At 38.0% G+C, this 23,629-nt stretch overlaps 1 protein-coding gene and 1 long non-coding RNA gene across 3 annotated transcripts; both read left to right on the forward strand.

Annotated features, from left to right (window-relative positions):
* Window positions 1-150: 150 nt before the first annotated feature.
* Window positions 151-22,861, forward strand: LOC134789623 (mitogen-activated protein kinase p38b-like). Of its 2 annotated transcripts, none has more exons than XM_063760199.1 (10): window positions 151-419; window positions 1,200-1,336; window positions 2,735-2,928; window positions 6,216-6,325; window positions 6,467-6,591; window positions 9,121-9,200; window positions 11,095-11,216; window positions 14,796-14,926; window positions 16,598-16,662; window positions 22,793-22,861. In XM_063760199.1, the coding sequence occupies exons 1-10, from the start codon at window positions 316-318 to the stop codon at window positions 22,844-22,846; spliced, it is 1,122 nt and encodes a 373-aa protein (XP_063616269.1). In that variant the 5' UTR covers window positions 151-315; the 3' UTR covers window positions 22,847-22,861. The 2 variants fall into 2 exon arrangements, with proteins under 2 accessions (XP_063616269.1, XP_063616268.1); XM_063760198.1 differs by lacking the exon at window positions 9,121-9,200 and adding an exon at window positions 8,140-8,219 and having other exon boundaries at window positions 153-419.
* Window positions 19,940-22,388, forward strand: LOC134789453 (uncharacterized). The gene is made up of 2 exons (XR_010144069.1): window positions 19,940-21,186; window positions 21,315-22,388. It is a non-coding gene; the product is annotated as an uncharacterized LOC134789453 (long non-coding RNA).
* Window positions 22,862-23,629: the final 768 nt, after the last annotated feature.

Below are 23,629 nucleotides of genomic sequence, written 5' to 3' on the forward strand. Positions count from 1 at the left end.
GTAAGTGATAACGAATTTTAGAAAAATATTTTGAAGACATGTTCTAAATCTAGAACTTTGACAGAGGGTTTTTGTTATTAGACTAATAAATTTCCTTTACTGCAAATATTGTTCAAGACATAACAAAAGTCACAACATTCCGATCGTAGAAACAGACTATCTATCTATTCTCACTCACTCGCGGCACTGCCAAATGCCAAAGTTTCAATTTCCTACGTGATAAAGTGAACTCAATTACAGAGATTGATATCGGGACTGCGACTTCGCGAGTGTTTTTGATAGTTGTTTTAAAAGGAAGTTAAACGAGAACTAAATATGCCTAAGTATTACAAAGTGGAAATCAACAAGACGGAATGGATTGTGCCAGAGCGATACCAAATGCTTACACCCGTAGGATCCGGCGCCTACGGTCAAGTTTGGTGCGTATTTGTTTAGAATAAGCGTCAGGCACCATGCCAGTGAGTATTTATAATTAGGGAGTACGGTCACCATAAGTGAGAGTATGTGGAAACTAAGATATTAGGATGCAAAGCAGTGCATTGCCCTTGCGTGGGCGGAACGGGTTTCGATGTTTGTATTTCGTATATTTATGTTTTGCTGTCGCTGTGGTGCTCGTTCCTTTCACTAGCTCTATTCTTTAACATTACCAGGACCTTGCTGCCCACTATTATGATGTAGTCATACATAGAAAACAATTACCTGCTGAAATAAGTCTGATTAGAATGCACAATATACCTATTCACGACAGCATGTGACCGTGGATTATAAGCGTGTAAAATAATTATCCTCACAACAAATGATTATTATAAACTGTTGTGTTTTACATCATGTTAAGTTTAACTTTGTTAAAGAAAAGTAATAAAGTTGTGTTGAAGACAATTGAACTTTTTGGGAGTTAGTTTTTAAAGAAGGAAGCCAAGGCAATGTTATTCGTTTTGTTCTTATTCCTTCTCGTAGGCATAGCCATTGTTATTACTCAAAAAGTTTATGTAATTTCAAGTTTTGCTTACATAGTTGTAAAGATAGTAGTAAAATATATTAATAGAAACAACCACTCCGGATTGCCAAAGTTTAGCACTTAATAATAGCTCTTACTTTTCTAGAGCACTATGAGTTCTTTGATCTGCCTCTCTCATTACCAATAAGGTGCAGTATAATTGTGGGATTAGGAATCTTAAATATATAAATATTGTCCACAGTTCTGCCATAGACACTCTACACAACATGAAGGTGGCCATCAAAAAACTAGCAAGGCCTTTCCAATCGGCCGTCCATGCCAAGAGGACATACAGAGAACTGCGCATGTTGAAACACATGAACCATGAAAATGTCATAGGTAACCACATTGTTACACGGACCAGAGATCCACTAAGGGGTTTATGCTTTCCCTTTGCCGGCCAGACACCATGAAATTTGGGCCACATTGGCAGAAGCATGGGCCGTAATTTGGTGACCGTTGCTATAAACAAACAGCATCTATAACCTGGCACAACTGCTCAAGTTATCATGCAAAGAGAAAATGTTGTATGTCACTAACGGCAACACTTCTAACTGTCCATTAGTGGATCTTTTAGCTCTCCAATAAGGTTAACAACACTACTGTCCTGAATGTTTATGTTTAACTATACATTTTGGTTGAACAATGTTATAACACACAAATGTCATGTTAAATCTTGGCATAATACATGCAAAATTTGTGCAACTATGTATATGGAAATTGAGCCAAAAGATCAATCATCCAGAGTTAAATTACAAATTAGTCTCATTAATCTGGATTCGAACCTGGAACCTCCTGCTTCATAGGCAGGGTCACTATCGACTAGGCTAGGAGGCCGTTTCATTGATAGATTGATAGATCACAATTTGTAATAATAATTTTTTTTACAAAAATACTAAAACTAAATATTTTCGAAATTAATTTCTTGGGGTTAGATATGAGGATATTGGGTATTACTTGATATATGAAGTATATTTTACAAAAAATAATTCAACGGTTTCGTGTCTGGAGGAACCCAAACTTGGTATGTTTTGAAAATTATTTTAATTTTAATTGAATGCAAGTGACGGAAATATAATAATGTGATATATTTTTAGAACCGGCTCAAAATGCCCTGTCATTTAATACCCCATACGATAGGTTTCTGAACAAAAATTTTCTTTTTTCCATACAAAAAAAAGATGACGTCATAACTCCTTTACGTTTGTATTTTTTTTTTGGTGCTACGGTTCAAATTGATTCAAATGGCCTAAAGATTAATCGAGCCGATTTTCATACCTTTAACACCAATTGCAGCTGATTCCTGAATTTCACGCTGTACCGCTATCAGGCTATCACTATTATGAAAGGCATATGGGATAGTAACTTTTGTTTAAAGACTGAACAAGCTGAAGATACATCATTGTTGTGCTAGCCAAAAGGAGTATGCCCAGTGTTAGATGAGTTTTAAATACACGTTTATGTGGCTTGGCAGAAACAACAGGTAGCCGCCAAAGCTGAAGACGCCAGCTCGAATTAGACCTCAACCATATAGGGTTTGGTAAATTTTTCTTTAATATAACATCTATTTCAGGTTATAACAAACATATAGCACTGCGGGGTTGCGTAATGCATCGCAGCCATAATGTGATTTGTAGTGTTTAGTTTTAAAATATATTTTTATGAAATATGTTTGCTAGTTTTAAGGTATTTATGTATGGGCCACTAGTTGCTTGAAATAATTTCCATCCCACTTAGGGTTGTTGGACGTGTTCAGCCCCGAGAAGAGCCTGGAGGAGTTCCAGCAGGTGTACCTGGTGACGCACCTCATGGGCGCCGACCTCAACAACATCGTGCGCACGCAGAAGCTCTCTGACGACCATGTGCAGTTCCTGGTCTACCAGATCCTGCGCGGGCTCAAGTACATCCACTCTGCGGGCATCATACACAGGGTATGTACTGGACAGTCAAACATTAGCCCGAGAAGCACTTAAGAGCGCTATTACATTTCGGCGTTGAGCGAGTTTAGGTATTTTACGCGCTGCGGCAGGCCGTGCTAGCTCAGTATGCCGATCCCTTCTACCACACTCGCACTACAATGATGGATTAAACATTCTTGATCCTTCGCGAAGCATATTGAAATCAACCATAACAACACTAACTGTGCTTAACTTTTAAAGTCCTAAAACTGTTATTTGGTAAGTACGAAAATACTAAATGCAGTGCAAATGTAAGTGTGTGCAGTGTTCATAAATTACGTCATCTATTTTTGACCCCCCCACCCCTAAAATCATCCAAAAATCATGCTTCGGATGACTCTGTTTCCTCCTACGTCATACTACCATCATCCGATGTCCAGACCCCGCCCCCCCCTCCTTCCATTTGAAACGACGTAATTTATGAATAGCCCCATACTCGTACTTATGAAGGTATAAGTATTACTCGAAATAAATTATAGGTACTCGCTTATTTACATGTTTCGTCATAGCATTTGGTACCTATAGGTTGTAAAGTTTGTATCAACGAGGGTTTAAAAACGAACTAGTATTGAGGATCTGATGATAATGATGATGATTAAGGTGGTCACGGATACCAATCAACCATGTAGTAACATGATTAGGCTCGTTTGATTCGTCTCAACAAGATCTTTGACACTGAAGATACACAGGGTCTGATGATGGAGCTGGAAGGTGGCCACGGGTACCAGTCTATCATGTAACTAAACCACTTCGTGTTTGGGCTCGTTTGATTCGTCTCAACAAGATCTTTGACACTGAAGATACACAGGGTCTGATGATGGAGCTGGAAGGTGGCCACGGGTACCAGTCTATCGTGTAACTAAACAACTTCGTGTTTGGGCTCGTTTGATTCGTCTCAACAAGATCTTTGACACAGGACAGTACTCAGGGTCTGATGATGGAGCTGGAAGGTGGTCACCATTACCAATCAACCATGCAACTAAACCACATCGTGTTTAGGCTCGTTTGATTCGTCTCAACAAGATCTTTGACACTAGGTGATACACCAAACACGAAGCCCAAACACGATGCCCAAACACGAAGCCCAAACACGTAGCCCAAACACGAAGTGGTTCAGTTACGTGATAGACTGGTACCCGTCGCCACCTTCGAGCTCCATCATCAGACCCTGAGTAGTATTTTGTGTCAAAGATCTTGTTGCGACGAATCAAACGAGCCCAAACACGAAGTGGTTCAGTTACATGGTAGACTGGTACCCGTGGCCAGTCCAGCTCCATCATCAGACTCTGAGTACTAACTTTTGTCAAAGATCTTGTAGCGACGAATCGAACGAGCCCAAGCACGAAGTGGTTTAGTTGCATGGTTGATTGGTACCGGTGACCACTTTCCGGCTCCATCATCAGACCCTGAGTACTATCTTGTGTCAAAGATCTTGTTGAGACGAATCAAACGAGCCCAAACACGAAGTGGTTTAGTTGCATGGTTGATTGGTACCGGTGACCACATTCCGGCTCCATCATTAGACCTTGAGTACTATCTTGTGTCAAAGATCTTGTTGAGACGAATCAAACGAGCCCAAACACGAAGTGGTTTAGTTGCATGGTTAATTGGTACCGGTGACCACCTTCCGGCTCCATCATCAGACCCTGAGTACTATCTTGTGTCAAAGATCTTGTTGAGATGAATAAAACGAGCCTAAACACGAAGTGGTTTAGTTGCATGGTTGATTGGTACCGGTGACCACCTTCCGACTCCATCATCAGACCCTGAGTACTATCTTGTGTCAAAGATCTTGTTGAGACGAATCAAACGAGCCCAAACACGAAGTGGTTTAGTTGCATGGTTGATTGGTACCGGTGACCACCTTCCGGCTCCATCATCAGACCATGAGTACTATCTTGTGTCAAAGATCTTGTTGAGACGAATAAAACGAGCCTAAACACGAAGTGGTTTAGTTGCATGGTTGATTGGTACTGGTGACCACCTTCCGGCTCCATCATCAGACCCTGAGTACTATCTTAAGTCAAAGATCTTGTTGAGTCGAATCAAACGAGCCCAAACACGAAGTGCTTTAGTTGCATGGTTGATTGGTACCGGTGACCACCTTCCGGCTCCATCATCAGACCCTGAGTACTATCTTGTGTCAAAGATCTTGTTGAGATGAATAAAACGAGCCTAAACACGAAGTGGTTTAGTTGCATGGTTGATTGGTACCGGTGACCACCTTCCGGCTCCATCATCAGACCCTGGGTACTATCTTGAGTCAAAATTAATACATATAGAATGTCAGGTCGCTTCAAATATTTTTAATCCTGTCCGGTAGTTTATTAAACTGTACCATTATAAATTATAATACTATAAAAACAGTGCTAGGATCAAAGTCTCTCGTTGCGGTTTACACGCACACAGTATAGCGTTTTACACGGCGCCCGCCGCACACAATGATAAAAAATCTCGTTGTCGCCGTTGAAAATGTGCGGAGCCGACCGACACACGTCCTGCCTCTACAAGCTCTGCCGCGGCACTGAGCTGGCGCAGCGCGCGTCATCGGTAATATAGAGTAGTTTTCAAAAAATTGCCAAAAAATTATAGTAGAATTTCATAAACACTAATTTATACCAACAGTATAAGCAAACGTTGCAGATTGCTTGAGTATGAAAATGACTTCGATATTAAGTAGATTTTCGTAGGAATTTAACACTTGTTTCGGAGAGAAAATTGAGTTCGTTTTACTTTGATTTTCTCTTTCTCAAAGGTGTGTAGGAAAAATATCGTTTGATATGCCTAAAGTACAGGGTATTAGTAATACAAAATAGCCAGGTTTAGCAGAGTAAACTTCTCAACATTTCCAAATAAGAGCTTGCCATTCAGTGCTTCACGGGGTTTTTCGGAAACGACCATCAGAAAAAAAATCATTACTAATTTAATAAGTCCTTTTTCTAATATTTACAACGATATTTAAAAAGATAAGAAGAGACTTTTACTGGAACAAGTACTCATTGTTTCTAATAATGAGCACAAAGTCCTGAATTTCGTCGACTAGTATCATCAATTTTGCGTTATTTCGACTTTTCTTGTAAGAGCGCTCTTAATAGGGTTTCAGCTGGTGTATTTTGTACCTTTTGGGCGTCACCTGATTAAGAATGATTGCAAAACAAAGTTCCTTTAAATTATCAATCGACCATATTCACTTCCAGCAGACATAATAAATAAATAAATAAATAAAATAAGAATAAATATATATATTTATTTTTATTTAGGACCTGAAACCATCAAACATTGCTGTCAACGAAGACTGCGAGCTGAAAATCCTGGATTTCGGCCTCGCCAGACCAACTGAAATAGAAATGACGGGCTACGTCGCCACAAGGTACGTTACGTCTCAGTTGACAACCAAAACTCGCCCATCTATATTTTATTCACTATGAGAAAGTACGTCAAAATGTATGTTTACAAAAGCTTACGATTACGATAAACGACATACGATAAAACCCTTGATCCGTCCCGCTAGATGGTACCGCGCGCCGGAGATCATGTTGAACTGGATGCACTACAACCAGACGGTGGACATCTGGTCCGTGGGCTGCATCATGGCCGAACTGCTCACCGGCAGGACGCTGTTCCCCGGCTCGGACCGTATCCTTTTACACCTTCATTTTACATAAGGGCAAAACAAGTCCTTATTTAACCCTTTTCCAGGCCGCATCAATCGACAAGGTTCTCCCAAAAAACCAAATGTATTCCAATTAATCCAGCTTTGATAATTAATTTGTAGAGTTGAAGACAACTCACATTTCCCGAAAGTGCAATCTAATTTGAACCTTAAATGGGAATGCTAAAGTTGAAATTCTATTGGCGCGTATGTGGAAAAGGGTTACAAAGTCCCCAAAGTAGTACTTTTTGCTGAGAAAATTATGTCCATATTACCCAATAGATGGCACTTAAATCTTATATTTCTCTTGAGTAGACTTCCAATTTCGGCTTGCACAATTTGTTGTAATTGTATTCTAGGCCTCACCAATCTAGAAGCTTTTCCCAAAAATATCTAGATTATATTCCAAATACATAGTTAACTTTTGGTGATTCATTTGGAGACGATTCAGATTGCCAAAAATTTCAATCTAATTTGAACATTGCTAAGGTTGAAATTCGATTGACATGTAGGTTAAATCATACTATTTGTTAATTTACAAAAAAAAAGAATGGTATCGAATGTAAACTACATTCGTACACACATTAATACAATCTCTAGTTTTTAGTAGATGTTGTCTTCAATGTTTTTATTTGCAGCTTGCCTTTAGTATTATATCTCAAAACTGTACACTCACAGAGCATGTATACAAGGTGACAGACAGTCACACCATTATCCATAATGCAGTAGTTAGTCAAAGTCCGTCCTACAATACACTAAATATACAAATGCATGGTAAATTGTACCATTCACACAATTAAACTAATGTCGACCTTATCGTAATGTAATAAGGTCTGCTATTGTTTACTGATCATCTTACAATACAATATCATGGTCATGTAACTTTATCTTCAGTCATAAGACTCCATTTGACGTCATACAGACATAGATGTTTGTTAAATGTAGCATTTAGTGTTCAATGACCTTTCATTTTAATTTAAATCTTCTGTACTTATACTTTTCCTAGGTGTTATAATATCACTGCACATTTACTTATAGATCCTGGGCCAGGTAAATCAAATTATTAGTAATTTCTTCCCAAGCTATACCTAATAAAGTAGTTAAGGGAGAAGTATCATGATACCTTGTGAACGTGAGCTGCCGCTCCGTTGGTGAGCTGAAGAACAGTAGCCACCCAAACACGTAGGAAAAAGTCGTATCCTCTCGATTTATCAAATTACAGACGAGAAACTACTGATTCAGTTGTTTTAAAGTGGAAAGAACATATAAACTGAAATAAATTTTAACTTGTTGTTTTGGAAAGACCTGGTTTTATTTTTACATTGCAACATAGTTCATGTTCTCTAATAGTTGAGTAGGTCTAATAGCTGGGGAGTCTCATTCTTGATGGTAACTTGGTAAGTAATTTCGCCAGAGCTCCCACGGATGCACCTAATAAAAGGCTAAGATGAACAAGTCCATTAAGCATATAAAGTCAGTAATAATAGTGAAGCGTCCATAGGCTAAGTGGTATAAACCTTAATGGTCATCAGATATCCATCAGCTGAACTTGATCATGGAGGTGCTGGGCACGCCCGCCCAGGAGTTCATGCAGAAAATCTCCTCAGAGTCTGTGAGTACCTTACACTCGGCAGAAACTAAGCGGGCTAGGTGTGCGGAAATATCTACACACGCTCTTGTAGGCGATGTTGTGTTTCGGTAATTTTGAACACGTTGCCCGCTTAGATAGTTTTGCTGCAGACAACACGGGAGTGGTCAACGATTGACATGTGGGCATTTTTTATTTTTTTGAAGAAAACCTAAGATTTCGCATAATTAACCTTTGATATAGTAAGTTTTACTGAAATATTTACGCTTTTTTTAACATATTTAATACCTACGTAAAATTGCATTGTAACAGCCTTAAAAAGTTAACATGCTTACCGAATAACTTATAATCTGCACCTTTCTAATTATTGGAGATTCTAATTAAACACCATATTATATTAATACTAGGGTATACCTAACGTATTCTTTTTACGAAAATGGACTATAAAATTATTATTGGAAGTAAATATATGTGACGTTCCACGGCAAAAGGTACCTTATGGCGGCTGGCGCTTACGTCGCATAGCGCCGCAATAATATTGGAGCGACGTTAATAATAGCGTAAGCGCCAACCGCCATAAGGTACCTTTACCCGTGGGACGTCACATATTTACTTTTGAAACTACTAGAGCAATGCACTCAATATAACTTCGAAAAAAAGTATTATATCAAATGTTAATTGACGAAACGAAATATATCAATCATTACATTATTGGGATTGAGAATACATACGAGTACCTATATACATATATACCTATAAAAATTGTAAATAGAGTGAGTCTTGCATGGCAGGCATATCAACCCATTCTAAACCTTATTAGAACTGCATAAGGTAGATTATGAGATGAGTTATAACGTTGCTTCTTTAACGCTTGCTGTCTGTCTGCTTGTTCGTCTGGTGCTTGTAACCTTAACCCGTCTGTCAGATATTGACCACCTCACAAGGATATTGTTCTTGTGCGGGAAACCCGACCAAGAGACCATTGACAAAATTATAAGTGAAGAGGTAAGGATTTGGATATTTATGCTTTTTGGTGGATTTATTTACATATATTTGAACTTTTGAACAGAAAGATGGTAATAATTAGGTAGATGAAAAGTGAGTGTGGTGGATAAAGTACCTACCTACTTAGGCTACTTATATAAAATTTAGACAGCCACAGTGGTGGCTAACAGTGGTTATAAAATAAGTCGATATCTCGTGAAAACAAGTCCGAAATTGACGACTTTTCATCTATGTGTCCAGTGGTTACATTGATACCCAGAAAACACACTTAATTGTCTAGGTAAGAATGCCGGAAAATAGTTTCCACACCATCATGAACTTTATAATTGCCTCGGTTAACAAATATCTGCAATTTCAATAAATAAATAGGTATCACGAAATACGTATTTTGTTTACATATTTTGTAGTAATTTATTTGCCGCCAAACTACTAATAGTGAGTGCGTAACGCTTTGCGATTTCAGTTTGAGGTGTAACATCTAAAAAATATATTAAAACGCTGAAATGATCAACGAATTAACATAACAGCATTAACACGATTGCCGTGCTTACAAAATCACTATAATTTATCAGCTGAGCAAATCAAAACAAGCGTACTTCTGTTCTGACTCACACCAACACCGTTTACATCCGAAACGACCTGCCTATATAAAAATTATAGTGAGTTAGGCTCTTTTGGTCTTGTTTAACTTATGTACCAAAGACCACACGGTCAACTGATATTTTGTAAACCTTATTGTAAGGGCGTAAGGTATACCTTTGGTCAGCTAAAAGTGTTGCTATACTACGTTTGTAAAATGCATTTATTGAAAGCGTGTTTGTCTTAACGCAATTGTGGCCAACGCAGAATGTGTTTATGTTTGTGGGAACAATGAAAATTGGTGGCCAAGTTGGCCAGGCCAACTATGACGATTTGGTACAAAATTGCCAGGTTTTATTGCTTTTGAGTGTAAATAATGTGTATTACATTGAGGGCCCTGCTGTATGTGATGTGATGTCTGATGTATGTTAATGTTGTTTGGTTAGCATTCATTGGTTTGTAATTAAAATCCCGTGTTCTGTATAGCCATTGTAGTATAAATTTTTTCTTTTTTTTAATTTCTGGAAAAAACCATTATCTTTCTTGTATAACTTATTAAATGTCAAGTCAATGTAGATAGGAATTTTGAGGACTTACGAAATTTCGATTATATATTGATGTTTGCGTTGCGGTAGGTCTGTGGAATTTTCTTATAAGAACCTTAAGGCAGCACCTTCGATATAAGATTACTTGTTTGTATAGTGATCGTGGACTAGTTATTATCGAGGTTAACTCAAATAATATCTGCATTCCTCTCAAGAATGTAGTCCGCCCGCTTGCGAGTCTTGAGACTAATGTTTTATCTGTGCTAATTGTGCCAACCGCGTGGTTTGTCCTTATTTCAAATTGATTAACTAATATTGAATGCTAATTGATTTTTAAGCAACTACGGAACTACTAAAGTGAATTTGAATAAGATATCAATATTATCAATCGATTTCATTTTATGACCCCAGTAAACTCATAGTTGGGTTGGATGTCTGATCAGACCGAATAGCTAGAATGAATGAGTTCCCAATAAATCCTAGGCGATGACGATTTGCTTTTACCCACGACGGATGAGACACCTTAAATGGATGAGAGGCTGATGAGTGTGTGTTCGTGCATTTGTGTGTTTGTGCAATTGAATGAATGTTCCCAATCGCGTTTATTTTCAAATCTGAGCAATCGATTTAGAGCATTTGGCTTTTAGACAAATTTTAACTTAACATCAGAGGGCGTTGGTACCTATTTATTATTATTTTTTTTTTCATTTAAGTTTAGAATTCTACTTGTAAGGTTTATTTATATGTTATAATGATTTTTTTATGCCTAGGCCCGCAACTACATCCAATCCCTGCCTGCGCTCGCGCGCCGAGATTTCCGCGAGGTGTTCCGAGGCGCCAACCCGCTCGCCATCAACTTACTCGAGCTCATGCTCGAATTGGACGCTGACAAGTGAGTACAATAACTTAAAATGTACAGTCAGCTGCAGAGATGGTTGACCCCCACCGCATAGAAGTTTGTTTGCAGGGGGTTAATTATCACTGCACTTGATTTTACCTAAATATTTATTTTAGTTTTTTTCTTGCCAGTTTTTTTTATAATAAAGAGGAAATACTCTCAGAATAGTGTACAACGGACTCTATCTGTTCATTATAAAAGCAGCACAAAACAGACAGCGGCGCTTGTCGTGACTCGACTCCACTATTTCCACTGATCGACTCGTAGGTAGCATGGTCTAATAAAACATGGTCTTCTATTCCCAGAGTGACAAGGGCCTACGTCACAATAACATTGCCACTTTATTTCAACATAACATGTTACATGGGTACATTATATCTATGGTTAATAAGTTAAAATATTTCTTTATAATATTATAATTTTCATTTATATGTATTTTATCTTAAATTTTACAATAACACGTCATTTTTAATTATTCGTTAGCAATATCTTCCGATTCACGAATGAAATTTCAGACGTTCGGGTAATTCTGTTTACATTACTGGCAACACAGGATAGCGCTGTCACATTTGACAATTCGGATCTAGATAACTTCATGCCCTGACCGTCATCCTTGTCGAACGCGTGTTAATTGTTATTTCCTTCTCGCTCAGTGTCAGCAGTCGCAGTGTTTTCCAAACTTTTCACGTCGTAAGCTTGGTAATTAATGTGTAACTGTGAATTAGTTTTTCAAACGTTTGTCTTGTATAGATAAATAAAGTTTAATTTAATACATTAGATTTGTTTTATTTTACTATGTTTCTACATGAATAACTTAAAATTAATGCCGTTAAAATAATTTTCACCGTTGGTTAAAATTCTCCCACATTTTAAAGTTTGAGAACCTGTAAACAGCATGATGACGTAGGCCCGTGTCAGTTAGGTCATACGCGAATCTCGGAATAGAGTACCAGGCGGAGTATATTATTATACCATGGTAGGTAGATGGCTCGCGCCGCGCGTGCCAACGACAGTGCAAATGACGCGCGACCATCACGACTCATGCTTTATAAATTTAAGCTAATACGAAGCGTGATCACAATGCTACATGTAGGTACCTTACGTTCATGCCATAATACCTACGAATCATTGACCATACATTTGTCACAACTCTAGCACAAAATAAATACCTAATAGTACTAGGTACAGAAGATTCACTCTCTAACAAAACGCGTCTGTTACCATTAGGACAGATATGACCGCTAGGTGGCGCAAGCGTCACGCGCGGCCTATGGCGCTCTCTAGACACCAAAATTGGTGTGGGACGGATGTAAGTACATCCTAAAGTACAAGTGTAGCTACTTGTTGCGACGCGACGAAATCGCGGAGTGAGCAACGCCTGCCTCTAGTTAAAATGTTGAACATTAAATATTCCAACTGAAATAAATGCCTAGAGAAATAAAAGGCCTAGGCTAAATGGGTTGATGATAGTTTTATTAAATATCTACCTATATATGTATGTTGTATTATATAAGGTGCAGGTAGGCAGTTTCGACTGCGGGGTTTCAACAATAATTGAAATATCTTTCATGTTTTACGTTATTAAACTAGAGTGCCATATAATATTGTATGTTCCGTGTGTATGCGTGTAAAAAATAGAAGTTAGCATCAATACGTTGAGCATATCGTCACTACTTTGAAAAACCTCGTATCTCACACTGCTACTCAAAATTGAAACGCGGTAACTCTGTATGCATCCTATACATAGTTGCCACATTTTTCTTCTGATTGACAGAACATGATACGAATTTTTTCAAAGTAGTCACGATATGATTTATGATGTATAAATTATCGTAAATTATAGGTACCACTTTTTCACAAATTTCATAATACTCGTACAATAAGTTGTTTTGTTCACTTCATTTGACGTAACGCTTTCAGTTTTCAATATGTTTGTTCGTACAATGACGTCATAAATCTTTCACTAAGTCATGACGACATTGACGACTATTATGCATTTATAAGTCATCATTGTCATCAATTAGACTAAACTAAGGTCTAATTGATGGCGAGCTCCGAGAAAACGAGCGACGAAACTCCTCTACTTAGTTAGATCAATCAATACGACGCGACGGCGACACAATCTCATGAGAAGGATCTATATCTGAATCCCTAAAATCTTTTGTCCTATCTTTGCATTCCCTAATATTATTTGTCATAATGATCAGATGTCCTAACGCGCGTATTCCCTAATTTTGGTTTCCCTATTATCGAATAGGCGATTTTTTTTTGTCCTAATATCTTTTTCCCTAATGACACTTTCCATATTGAGTATTTATCCTAATGTTATGTAGCATAATTATTTTTTTGCCTAATTATTGTTAGGCCTAAAAATTATATATCCTAACCATCATGTTACCTAATTTCACTTAGCCTATCGTTGCTTGACCTAACACTCGTATGCCCTAATTTTGATTTCCCTATTGCGTTTCGTTTTTACAATGGTCGCAGTTCTAACCTAACCTAACCCACTTTTGTGACAGCAGTTCGTTTTTGCGAGGATCACAGTTCTAACCTAACCTAACCCACTTTTGTGGCAACATTTCGTTTTTACAATGGTCGCAGTTCTAACCTAACCTAACCCACTTTTGTGGCAGCAGTTCGATTTTGCGAGGGTCACGGTTCTAACCTAACCTAACCCACTTTTGTGGCAACAGTTCGTTACCATTCATTATGGAAAGTAATTGTTATGATAATTGATCAATAGGAAAAGTAACTGTTATGACGATTGATCGTTAGGGTAATAGCCATTAGGTCAAAACAGTTAGAACATGTTATTTTATGCCAAACATTGTTAGGGATTTCGAAGAATATGGTAAAAAACATTAGGGATCTTGATAGTTATGGTACAAATGCTTAGGGCAAATGTGTCTTAGGCTAACCATTACATTATGGAAAATAATCGTTATGACAATTGATCGTTAGGGCATGTGCCCATTAGGACAAACCAGTTAGGGCAAGTGACTTTAGGACAAACGTTGTTAGGGATTCAGAATGACACCCCATGAGAACTGTCCATCTTTTCATACCAGCAAACGAACTGCAATAACTCTGATAGACGGTTTGGTGCTACTTCGTGCTTATAGTGTGCCATACCAACTGTCTATTACGAGCCCCGATGCAAATTAGTTCGTCTAGTTCCACACAACAATTTTGTTTAATTAATTTTGCACATGAACATAAAATGACCCAGTAAGGGAAACCATAATAGTAGGTAATGTTTAATCTAGTTTATTTTGATCGTATAATATAAATTCATGAGACTATTATTGCAGAAAAAAATTACTTTTCAAAAACGTCGTCCAAATCATATTGTCCTCTCCTACAGCACTGCTGCATGCATGGGCTCGAAACAAAATTATCAGTATATTGGCAGAGCCGTGTTGCTTTCCCTAGTAATAGCCCTTTTCACATCTGTTGTAGAATATTACCATATATAATTAAACTACATTAGTATAAACATTAAATATTAGTGATTTTTAAACTAGCTATTTCGCTTTTATTGCTCCTTTAATATTGTTTGTTTGGCTACAGGCGTATAACGGCCGAACAAGCGCTAGCACACAAATACCTCGAGCAGTACGCGGACCCGAGCGACGAGCCCGTCTCGGCGCCCTACGACCAGAGCTTCGAGGATATGGACCTGCCCGTCGACAAGTGGAAAGGTAACTTTATACTCTCTCTACTCTTTACTGACCACCAGAGAGATCTCTCTAATGTAGCACTTTGTACAAATAATGATGATAGTTTTGCTATCCTATCATCATTTCTACATCGGGGCGTCTGGCAGCTGTACATCGGTGAAGGCTAGATCGGCAGATCAGGCAATGTAAAGGCTAATTTACCATCCTTTACTACCATATGTAGCGAAGTAGCGAACCTGAGATACGGAGACGGATTGGCATGGCAAAATCTGCAATGACCCAACTGAGCAAAATTTGGAGAGACCGTAATATTAGCCACCGGACTAAAATACATCTGGTCCGCACCCTTGTCTTCTCCATTGCTCTATACAGTACAGAGACGTGGACATTCAAAGCCGCTGATAGACAGAGAATCGACGCTTTTGAGATGTGGTGCTGGCGACGTATGCTAAGAATACCATGTACGGCCCGCCGCACCAACATATCTATTCTCAAACTATTAAAAATAGAAACTCTACACTAGACTCAACGTCTATCCACAACCTGCTTACAGCGAATATTGCGGTATTTTGGCCATGTTGCACGCAGGGATACCAGCAATTTGAAACGCCTTATCGTGACCGGTAAAATAGAGGGAAAATGGCCTAGGGGTAGAAGTCCCAAGCGATGGTCGGACCAAATAGCGGAGGAACTTAAAATACCTGTCAGCGACGCACTCCACCAAGCTACAGAACGGGACCGATGGAGACAGCTAGTTGACGGAATCAAACGGAGTCACGATCCTCAGCAATGAGGGACCGATTGAAGAGAGAGACTACCATTTGTAGTAAAATAAAAAATATCTGGGAGACCGAGCTTTGCTCGGAAAACATAAAAATTCAAAAATGCGCGTTTTCCCAGAGATAAGACCTAATTATATAAACAAGAATTGCTCGTTTCAAGGTCTTAGATAACAGATTGATTTGTTGGTCAAATTGAGTCAAGAGAACTGTCATTTTAGTATGAGTATCAGGGAAACACCAGCTTTAAAAGACAAACAAAACGAATGCCATATATTGTTACGTAGATACGTTATCTTTACGTTAATAGCCGTTTAACCTATCGTCCGTAAATCAATACTCAGTACTCAATTAGCGCCGGTTTGACCGCTCGCCGCTGTCGGCATTTCATTCACTGTCTACCTTATTGTCTTTGCAATAGAGTTGACGATTAGTGAGCAATTAATTAGTTGAGCTAAGCTGTTAGTCAAAATGTTCGTTAGCTCTAATAGAGTATAGAGTTCAATGCGCCGTGCCTTGCTCAGTATTCTTACGTATTCATGTTATAAAATATGTTTAAAGTTATTTTAATTTGGTAATTTAAAAATATTATCTTATATTTATTTAATTTATACGCATAAGAAATTGGTTATCCCTCACATATTATATTATAAAAGAGCGGAAGCCTTTCTTAAGAAAAAAATATGTTTTGTTACTAGAGAAATGTCAAGTAGGTCGTCCCGGGTTTGAATCCTGGTAAGAAAATGTATTTGTGTGTTTATCACAAATATTTGGTCCAGAGTTATGGATGTTTTGTGCGGCTAGATAGATCTGTGTATAAAGGTCCAATAATAATATTCATTTATTTCTTTTTTTTTTATTCAAATATGATCCATTTCTCAATATCTCAGTTACCTATCCCTCATGCTTTCAGACCTGGTGTGGAAGGAGGTAGTGGAGTTCAAGCCGCACCCGCAGCACATGAACACCGTCGTGGAGGTTAACCCTGAATAACTACCCCTGAAGTGTTCTCCCTCCTCCCTGTTGTAGGGGTGACATCGAGACGGTACGCCACCAATGCAGCTTAATTGCAAACTGACCGACGGCGGCACATATAATCTTAGCGTTTTCCCGGTTCCTAAAGGCTCCAAACCAAATCTGCTTTGTTTTTTCGGTTTCGTCCTTATAAGGAGCCCGGGGCCGATTTAGAAACCCAATTCCAATTATTGGCGCAGACTAGATTTGGTTATGTATCTAGCCTATTCCTGGCCTTTCAACTCAGTGGGGAAACTAGGCCTGATTTTTGGTTTCCTCAATCTCGTCTCGTTAAATCAGAGAACAGAAACTGCAATACAATTAGGGAATGCAAATCGGTTATTTTCGGTTATTTTTTGTATGGAAATAATCGGTTATTAACCGAAACCGCGGTTATTTCCATACAAAAAATAACCGATTTGCATTCCCTAAATACAATACGGCGCCCGCATAATAATCATATCGACGTGTTAACCGAAACGGTTGGTATAGTTTTGCAATTGAGCTGTTGTTAAGAGTGCTGTGGCCTCGATGACACCGAGATCCGATTGTTTTGTGTTAATGTGTTCGGGGCCTGTTTCTATACTGAATACTTTTATCCAAATATCTAAGTTTGTATACCTTAGGCTAATACTTACTACTAAACTCACAAAAAACAACGGGACTAGGTAAGAATAAATTAATATAGTCTTTATTTTTCGGGTGTTGGAAATGGGTATGTAATGTACATTCGAAATCGCTACCTTCTGGAACACCGGCCCAGTTTCTCTGACCAACTGAGCTACCAAAACTTGCTGAATAGTTTAAGAAAACCGAAAATTTTCATTAAATATGTTCTCAGTTTAGAAACAGCCCCTGCAAAGTATAGTAAGACAGGTTGTCTTTATATATATTGTAAATAGATATAGGCATTATTATGAATAATGAATTTTAGAGCTAGGGCGAGTATATTTTTAAATGCACTTAAAGTGTGCGAGGGAGAGATTCCGTTCATATCTCTTTGGGAGACAAGGATGGCAAACGTTCGACGAAATATTGCTACAGGGAAAATATTTTGATTCGGTTTGGATTTTTGGTGTTCGGTGAATTCATATTTATTAATAAAGATGGCTATCCTTTCTGAAGTAATATGAACGGACTTATTTTATATAAGATATATAATTCGGATATACAGCTACCATTACGTTGCTCAAAATGATATAGTACAGTCAGATGCAATAATGTCTTGAATAACAAAGCGCGGAAAAATGTGAGGCACTTAATTATAAGTCTATAAGTCATCAGTCTGACCGAAAAGTCACTGATAATTATCAAAAGATAATTCGTACATAAGTTCCAAGAAACCCATTGGTACGACCCGGGATTTGAACTCGCAACTCCTGGTTTGAAAGTTGCACGTTTCACCGCTAGGATACCAGCGCTTTTGAGTCTTAATTTTTTTTGGCTGCTATTTAACTGATCACCAGATTTAGTAAAATTTAATACCAAAAAAATCTATTTTACCACCCTAAAATAATGAATGATCACCAAAATTATAACACCATTTTAATGTGAAATGATTACCAATTTTATTACACTTTACTATCCTTTTAAAGGAAATGACACCAAACTAATCATTATTAACCCAAAAATACTAAATGATTACCAAATTTCAAACCCCATTTTAATGTGAAATGATAACCAAATGTTTACATCTTGCTATCCTATTAAAGAAAATGACACCAAAATAATCATTGTAAACCCAAAAATAGTAAATGACCACCAAAATTAGAACTCCATTTTAATGTAAAATTATAACCAAATGTTTAAATCTTGATATCATATTAAAGCAAATGACTCCAAAATAATCATTGTAAACCCAAAAATTGTAAATGACCACCAAAATTGTAACCACATTTTAATTAAAAATGTGCAAATATTTAATATAATTATCGTTATCCTATTAAATTAATTAATCCACTTCGTCACCTTTTTCTAGTAGCATTTTATTTCTGTAACAGTCGCAGTTCTAACCTAACCTAACCCACTTTTCTAGTAGCATTTCGTTTCTGTAAGGGTCGCAGTTCAAACCTAACTTAACCTAACTCACTTTTCTAGTAGCATTTCTTTTCTGCAAGGGTCGCAGTTCAAACCTAACCTAACCCACTTTTCTAGTAGCATTTCTTTTCTGCAAGGTTCGCAGTTCAAACCTAACCTAACCCACTATTCTAGTAGCATTTCGTTTCTGTATGGGTCGCAGTTCAAACCTAACCTAACCCACTTCTCTAGTAGCATTTTTTTTCTGTAAGGGTCGCAGTTCAAACCTAACCTAACCCACTTTTCTAGTAGCATTTCTTTTTTGTAAGGGTTGCAGTTCAAACCTAACCTAACCCACTTTTATAGTAGCATTTCTTTTCTGCAAGGGTCGCAGTTCAAACCTAACCTAACCCACTTTTCTAGTAGCATTTCTTTTCTGTAAGGGTCGCAGTTCAAACCTAACCTATCCCACTTTTCTAGTAGAATTTCTTTTCTGTAAGGGTCGCAGTTCAAACCTAACCTAACCCACTTTTCTTTTCTGTAAGGATCGCAGTTCAAACCTAACCTAACCCATTTTTCTAGTAGCATTTCGTTTCTGTATGGGTCGCAGTTCAAACCTAACCTAACCCACTTTTCTAGTAGCATTTCGTATATGTATGGGTAGCAGTTGAAACTTAACCTAGCCCACTTTTTAGTAGCATTTCGGTTCTGTGAGGATCGCAGTTAAAACCTAACTTAACCTACTTTTCTAATACCATTTCGTTTCTGTAAGGGTCGCAGTGCTAACCTAACCCACTTAACTGATAGCAGTTTGATTTACTTTTCTAGTAGCATAACGAAATGCTACTAGAAAAGTAGATTAGGTAAGGTAGGTATGCGGTGCGGGGTACGGGGGGTTGAGCTGGAGGGGCTAGTAATTTTGGCATCAGTTTACTTTATTTGGTAATATGTATAAATTTTTTGGTAATCATAGTGGTTTATTTAGGTGAAAATATCGCAATAATTTGGTCTTCAAGATTTGGTGATCATTAATGATTTTTGGTGATCATTCAATATATTTGGTATTTGAATACAATTTGAAGTGCAGTCGTAATTAAAATGGTAGTACTTTTGTATTTTTAGGTCTTATTTTTTTGGTGTTCAGTATTTTTTTTTGGTAAGCATGATTTTTTTATTTAGGGTACCAAAGTATTTTTTGGTGGTCATTATATTTGTAGCCATTTTTTTTTCGTGGTTCGTTGTGCAAGATATTATCGTCGTCTTTACTACTTAATAGTACAAGTCTCACTCGATGTTGGCGAAAGTAATATCGCCTTTCGCGTACATAATTACTAATATCTAGCAAAAACAAAACAAACACTCTTGCAAGCAACTTTGAACACTATTGCTGCGTAAGAAAGTCCTTTTGTATAAACCTGTCAACTTAGAATAGATACTTACATCATCTAATTACAGTTGTTGCTCAGTCATTCGTGTTTATTAATAGTTTTATACAACTACACTTATTAGGATCCACTTTCTAAAACAACGCACACAGTTCAAAGTATGTGGCCTATACCGTTGTAAACAAGGAGGTACTATCGTCCACACTGTTAACTGACAATTTTTATATAAGAGTGTTGATGTTAGTACAAATAAATAAGGATATCACTAATCTATCATATAACTTAGATTAACGTTTAGATGCTTTACCTACTAGCGCGCCATCCGACAGGGCAGTAGGGTCTCCGGCCGGCCTTACGAGCAACGCAATACTTAGGTTAGTGTAGTGTAGGTAGTGCTTCACGCGGTTATCACACTGATGCATCCGCACGTTACGCTGGTGTGCGAGCGAGACGGAGCTGGATAACACATGGGGGGTGTCTGTCCTTGTCATAGTCAAACTTTTCATTTCTACCTACTTCTAAAAAGTCCTAAGTGCCCCGTCAATACGGTGGACTGGACGTATTGTTGTTACCCACCGGCTCCTGGTGGGTAACAATGAACCCGACTAAATTACACGTATGTGGTTAGGTTGTTTTTGGTATGTTGTCAGTGATGTTACAAGTTACAACGTGTTTTTGAATTCGTCGCATTGCGTATGTTCTGTCCCTCACGGGCGCACTCGTGTTTCTTCTCTATATTATCGTATCTCTATGATGCGCGTATCGTATGTACGAGTATATCGTCCCGCTCGCACACCGGAGCGGCGTGCGGCGCACACAATGTGAAGACCGCCTTAGGCTGTGTCAACCGTCCAGGGGTCAATAACCCATTTCGTTCCACATTAGGTACAGTCATTTTTATTAGAATTTTGATCAAGTTATACTAGAGTGGCGCTATTATCAATCCACAATGGGTTTTGTTTTCAAATTGACTGTATTATTTGTTTGATAAGTAGCGATTCCAACATTTGGGGAGATTTTTCTAAATTATTTTAATATAGCGAAATTAACGTTTTATCAACTTAAACAATATTAATCAGGCAACCAGGCGGCTTAGCACGGTCGCGTTTTTATCCCTTGTCACCACCATGCCTGTCACGTTCTAACAAGTATGTAAGTGCGAAAGGGACGCGCATAGTGATAGTCGATAAAAATGGAACCGTGCTGAGCCCGCAGAAGTAAGATTATATTTTTTAAAGTTAAAGAACACAAAAGGGACGATTTGGGCTGGACACTAGTTGTTACTTGTGTGCTTATGCTTTATAATTATATTGATGTTTGAAAGTGACTAAGTTTACCCGAGTCAGCTTTTGAGGAAAAATTGGCAACTTCTCCCATTTTGATGAAATAATTTATTTTCTATTAATTACACAATAGAGAATGCCTTAAATATTTCTAAGCTTCAAATTCTGCTATTAAAAATAATCTAAAAGGCACCACGCCAACACGAAATTGAATCCTAAGTAAATGTCTTTTAGGTTGATATTTCATTATGCACGCTTACAGTAGACTGTTGAAGGGTTTCCTCAAGAGAGAGTCACTATAGGTACTATCCGCAGAAAAAGCTGACCATCTTTAACTCTTGCCTCGACTAATATGCAAGCGTGGATAGGCGCGGGTCTACACACAACGAGCCGCCTCGCGAGGAAATTGCCGCGCGAAGCAGTTCGGTCAGTGGACTGCCTCGCCCGAGCACGAGGCTAATGAGAAGTTTTACGACCCCGGTCGTCAGTTTGGTTTGCGGATAGTATAGATGCTGTGTTGTCCTGCCTTCAAGTATTATAAGAGCCTTAGGTTACTGACGGGACGGGGTAGAGATACCATTTTAATGTCGCCATAATTTTGATGATAATCACGTTTCGTTTAACCTTTTCAACGCTACAAGCCGTTGTCAGTGTTAAGACACAGTTTAGCCATAGATACAGGAATAATAAAGACACACAAAGTGAAACAAACTTAACTTTTGATGAAAATACAATTAGAAATCGTACAGCGCCATCTAGTTGATTGTTAAAAAGATCTACGATTGATTCTTCCATTTTGTGCCTACTTATCTCTTGATCTATTGTAATGTATGTCTGGTTTATATGGTATAGTATAACGCTGTAAACTATGACCACTTTAGACGTCAAAGGCGTTGAAAAGGTTAAGTGATTCACAAATGCCGTATTTTATTAACGACTTAATTAATTTTAATGATAGTTGTTGATTTGTAAGAGTTTAATGAAGTGAATACAAACATACCTCATACGCGTTGTTTTATTGCATGTGTGTGCGTGTGGTCCACTAGAGATTTATAATAGAGACCAATCAAAGAAAACGGTTACGTGAAAATAGCAGTTCTACCAGATAATTAGTGAGTTTGGCCCTGTTTGATCACTGTAATCTCACAGGAATAGAGCTACTATTAGATTACATATTACTGGTAAACGCCATCATAAATGATAGGCGCAAGCGAGCCAATATAGTTCTTACCTACATGAAAGCATGAATGTACAAGCGTTACAGGCTTGCGTCTTGACTTCAGGCGTCCGTCCTTGGCGGCCAAATAGGTAATACATACTCATTTTACGACTAGATGTACATTTTTCTTTGATTTTCGGCTGTTATGCGTACTCTCTGTTCTATGGCCTAACCTTCCAATTTCATTTCAGGCAGCCACACAATGCCTGCTGTGCTGCATTCACTGCGAACATCACTCTATTTAGACTCTTTTTTATAACTTAGCTGCCTTAACTATAGTAGTATGAAGTAGATATATGTATTATGTTAAAACTGCAATGCGACTGCTTTTCTATACAATATGTTGCACTTTGTAAATATGTACTAGCTTTTCAGCTTAAACTTATTTATTTATATTAGTCTATGTATGTACGTGTGTGTATTTATTTGTACTGGTGATATGTAGCTTATATTGCTGACAATAAATTTTAATGCTTCGCTTTTTTACATTTTGATTTTTAACTTATTAACTCGCATATTTCCACGGCACACGCCAACATCATTGGCACTAGAGATTCGCACCAAGATTGGCGATTCGAGATCTCGCACGAAAAATCTGAATCGAGATTGGGTGTTTCGAGATCTCGACCGTCTTAACTAAAACATACAAATATTCACTGCCGACGTTTTCGTAGTGCTACGCTCGTAGCCGACTCCAGCGTTTTCCCGCTTTGTAGAAGAAAGCGATGCACTCGTTTTGTTAAGCAGAATTAATAAATGAAAGGCGTTCAATAATTTTGTCTATTGTACATTTATTTCATTAGTTTTATCTTCCATTTTGATTATAAATAAAACTTACAACAAGAATGTAGTTACCGATCTAATTAAATACCCGTATCACAACGTTCCATAAACACAAACTGGAGTCGGGCGGGGGCGGGACAATCCTCGCACAATGTTGTACATCACAAGTACCTGTTCCAAGAGAAAAGACAGGACTTCAATATGCATTGATACTTGCAATACAAATATTCAATGGTCCCGGGTTC

Source organism: Cydia splendana, chromosome 4 (genome assembly GCF_910591565.1).
Source record: "Cydia splendana chromosome 4, ilCydSple1.2, whole genome shotgun sequence".
Classification (NCBI taxonomy): Eukaryota; Metazoa; Arthropoda; class Insecta; order Lepidoptera; family Tortricidae; genus Cydia; species Cydia splendana.

Bases quoted from the DNA above. Each gene is read 5' to 3' on its own strand.
- LOC134789623 (XM_063760199.1), top strand. From the start codon at position 316: ATGCCTAAGTATTACAAAGTGGAAATCAACAAGACGGAATGGATTGTG. The intron at 1,337-2,734 runs GTAACCACATTG...CATCCCACTTAG, and splicing joins GAACCATGAAAATGTCATAG to GGTTGTTGGACGTGTTCAGC. The intron at 16,663-22,792 runs GTTAACCCTGAA...ATTTCATTTCAG, and splicing joins ACATGAACACCGTCGTGGAG to GCAGCCACACAATGCCTGCT.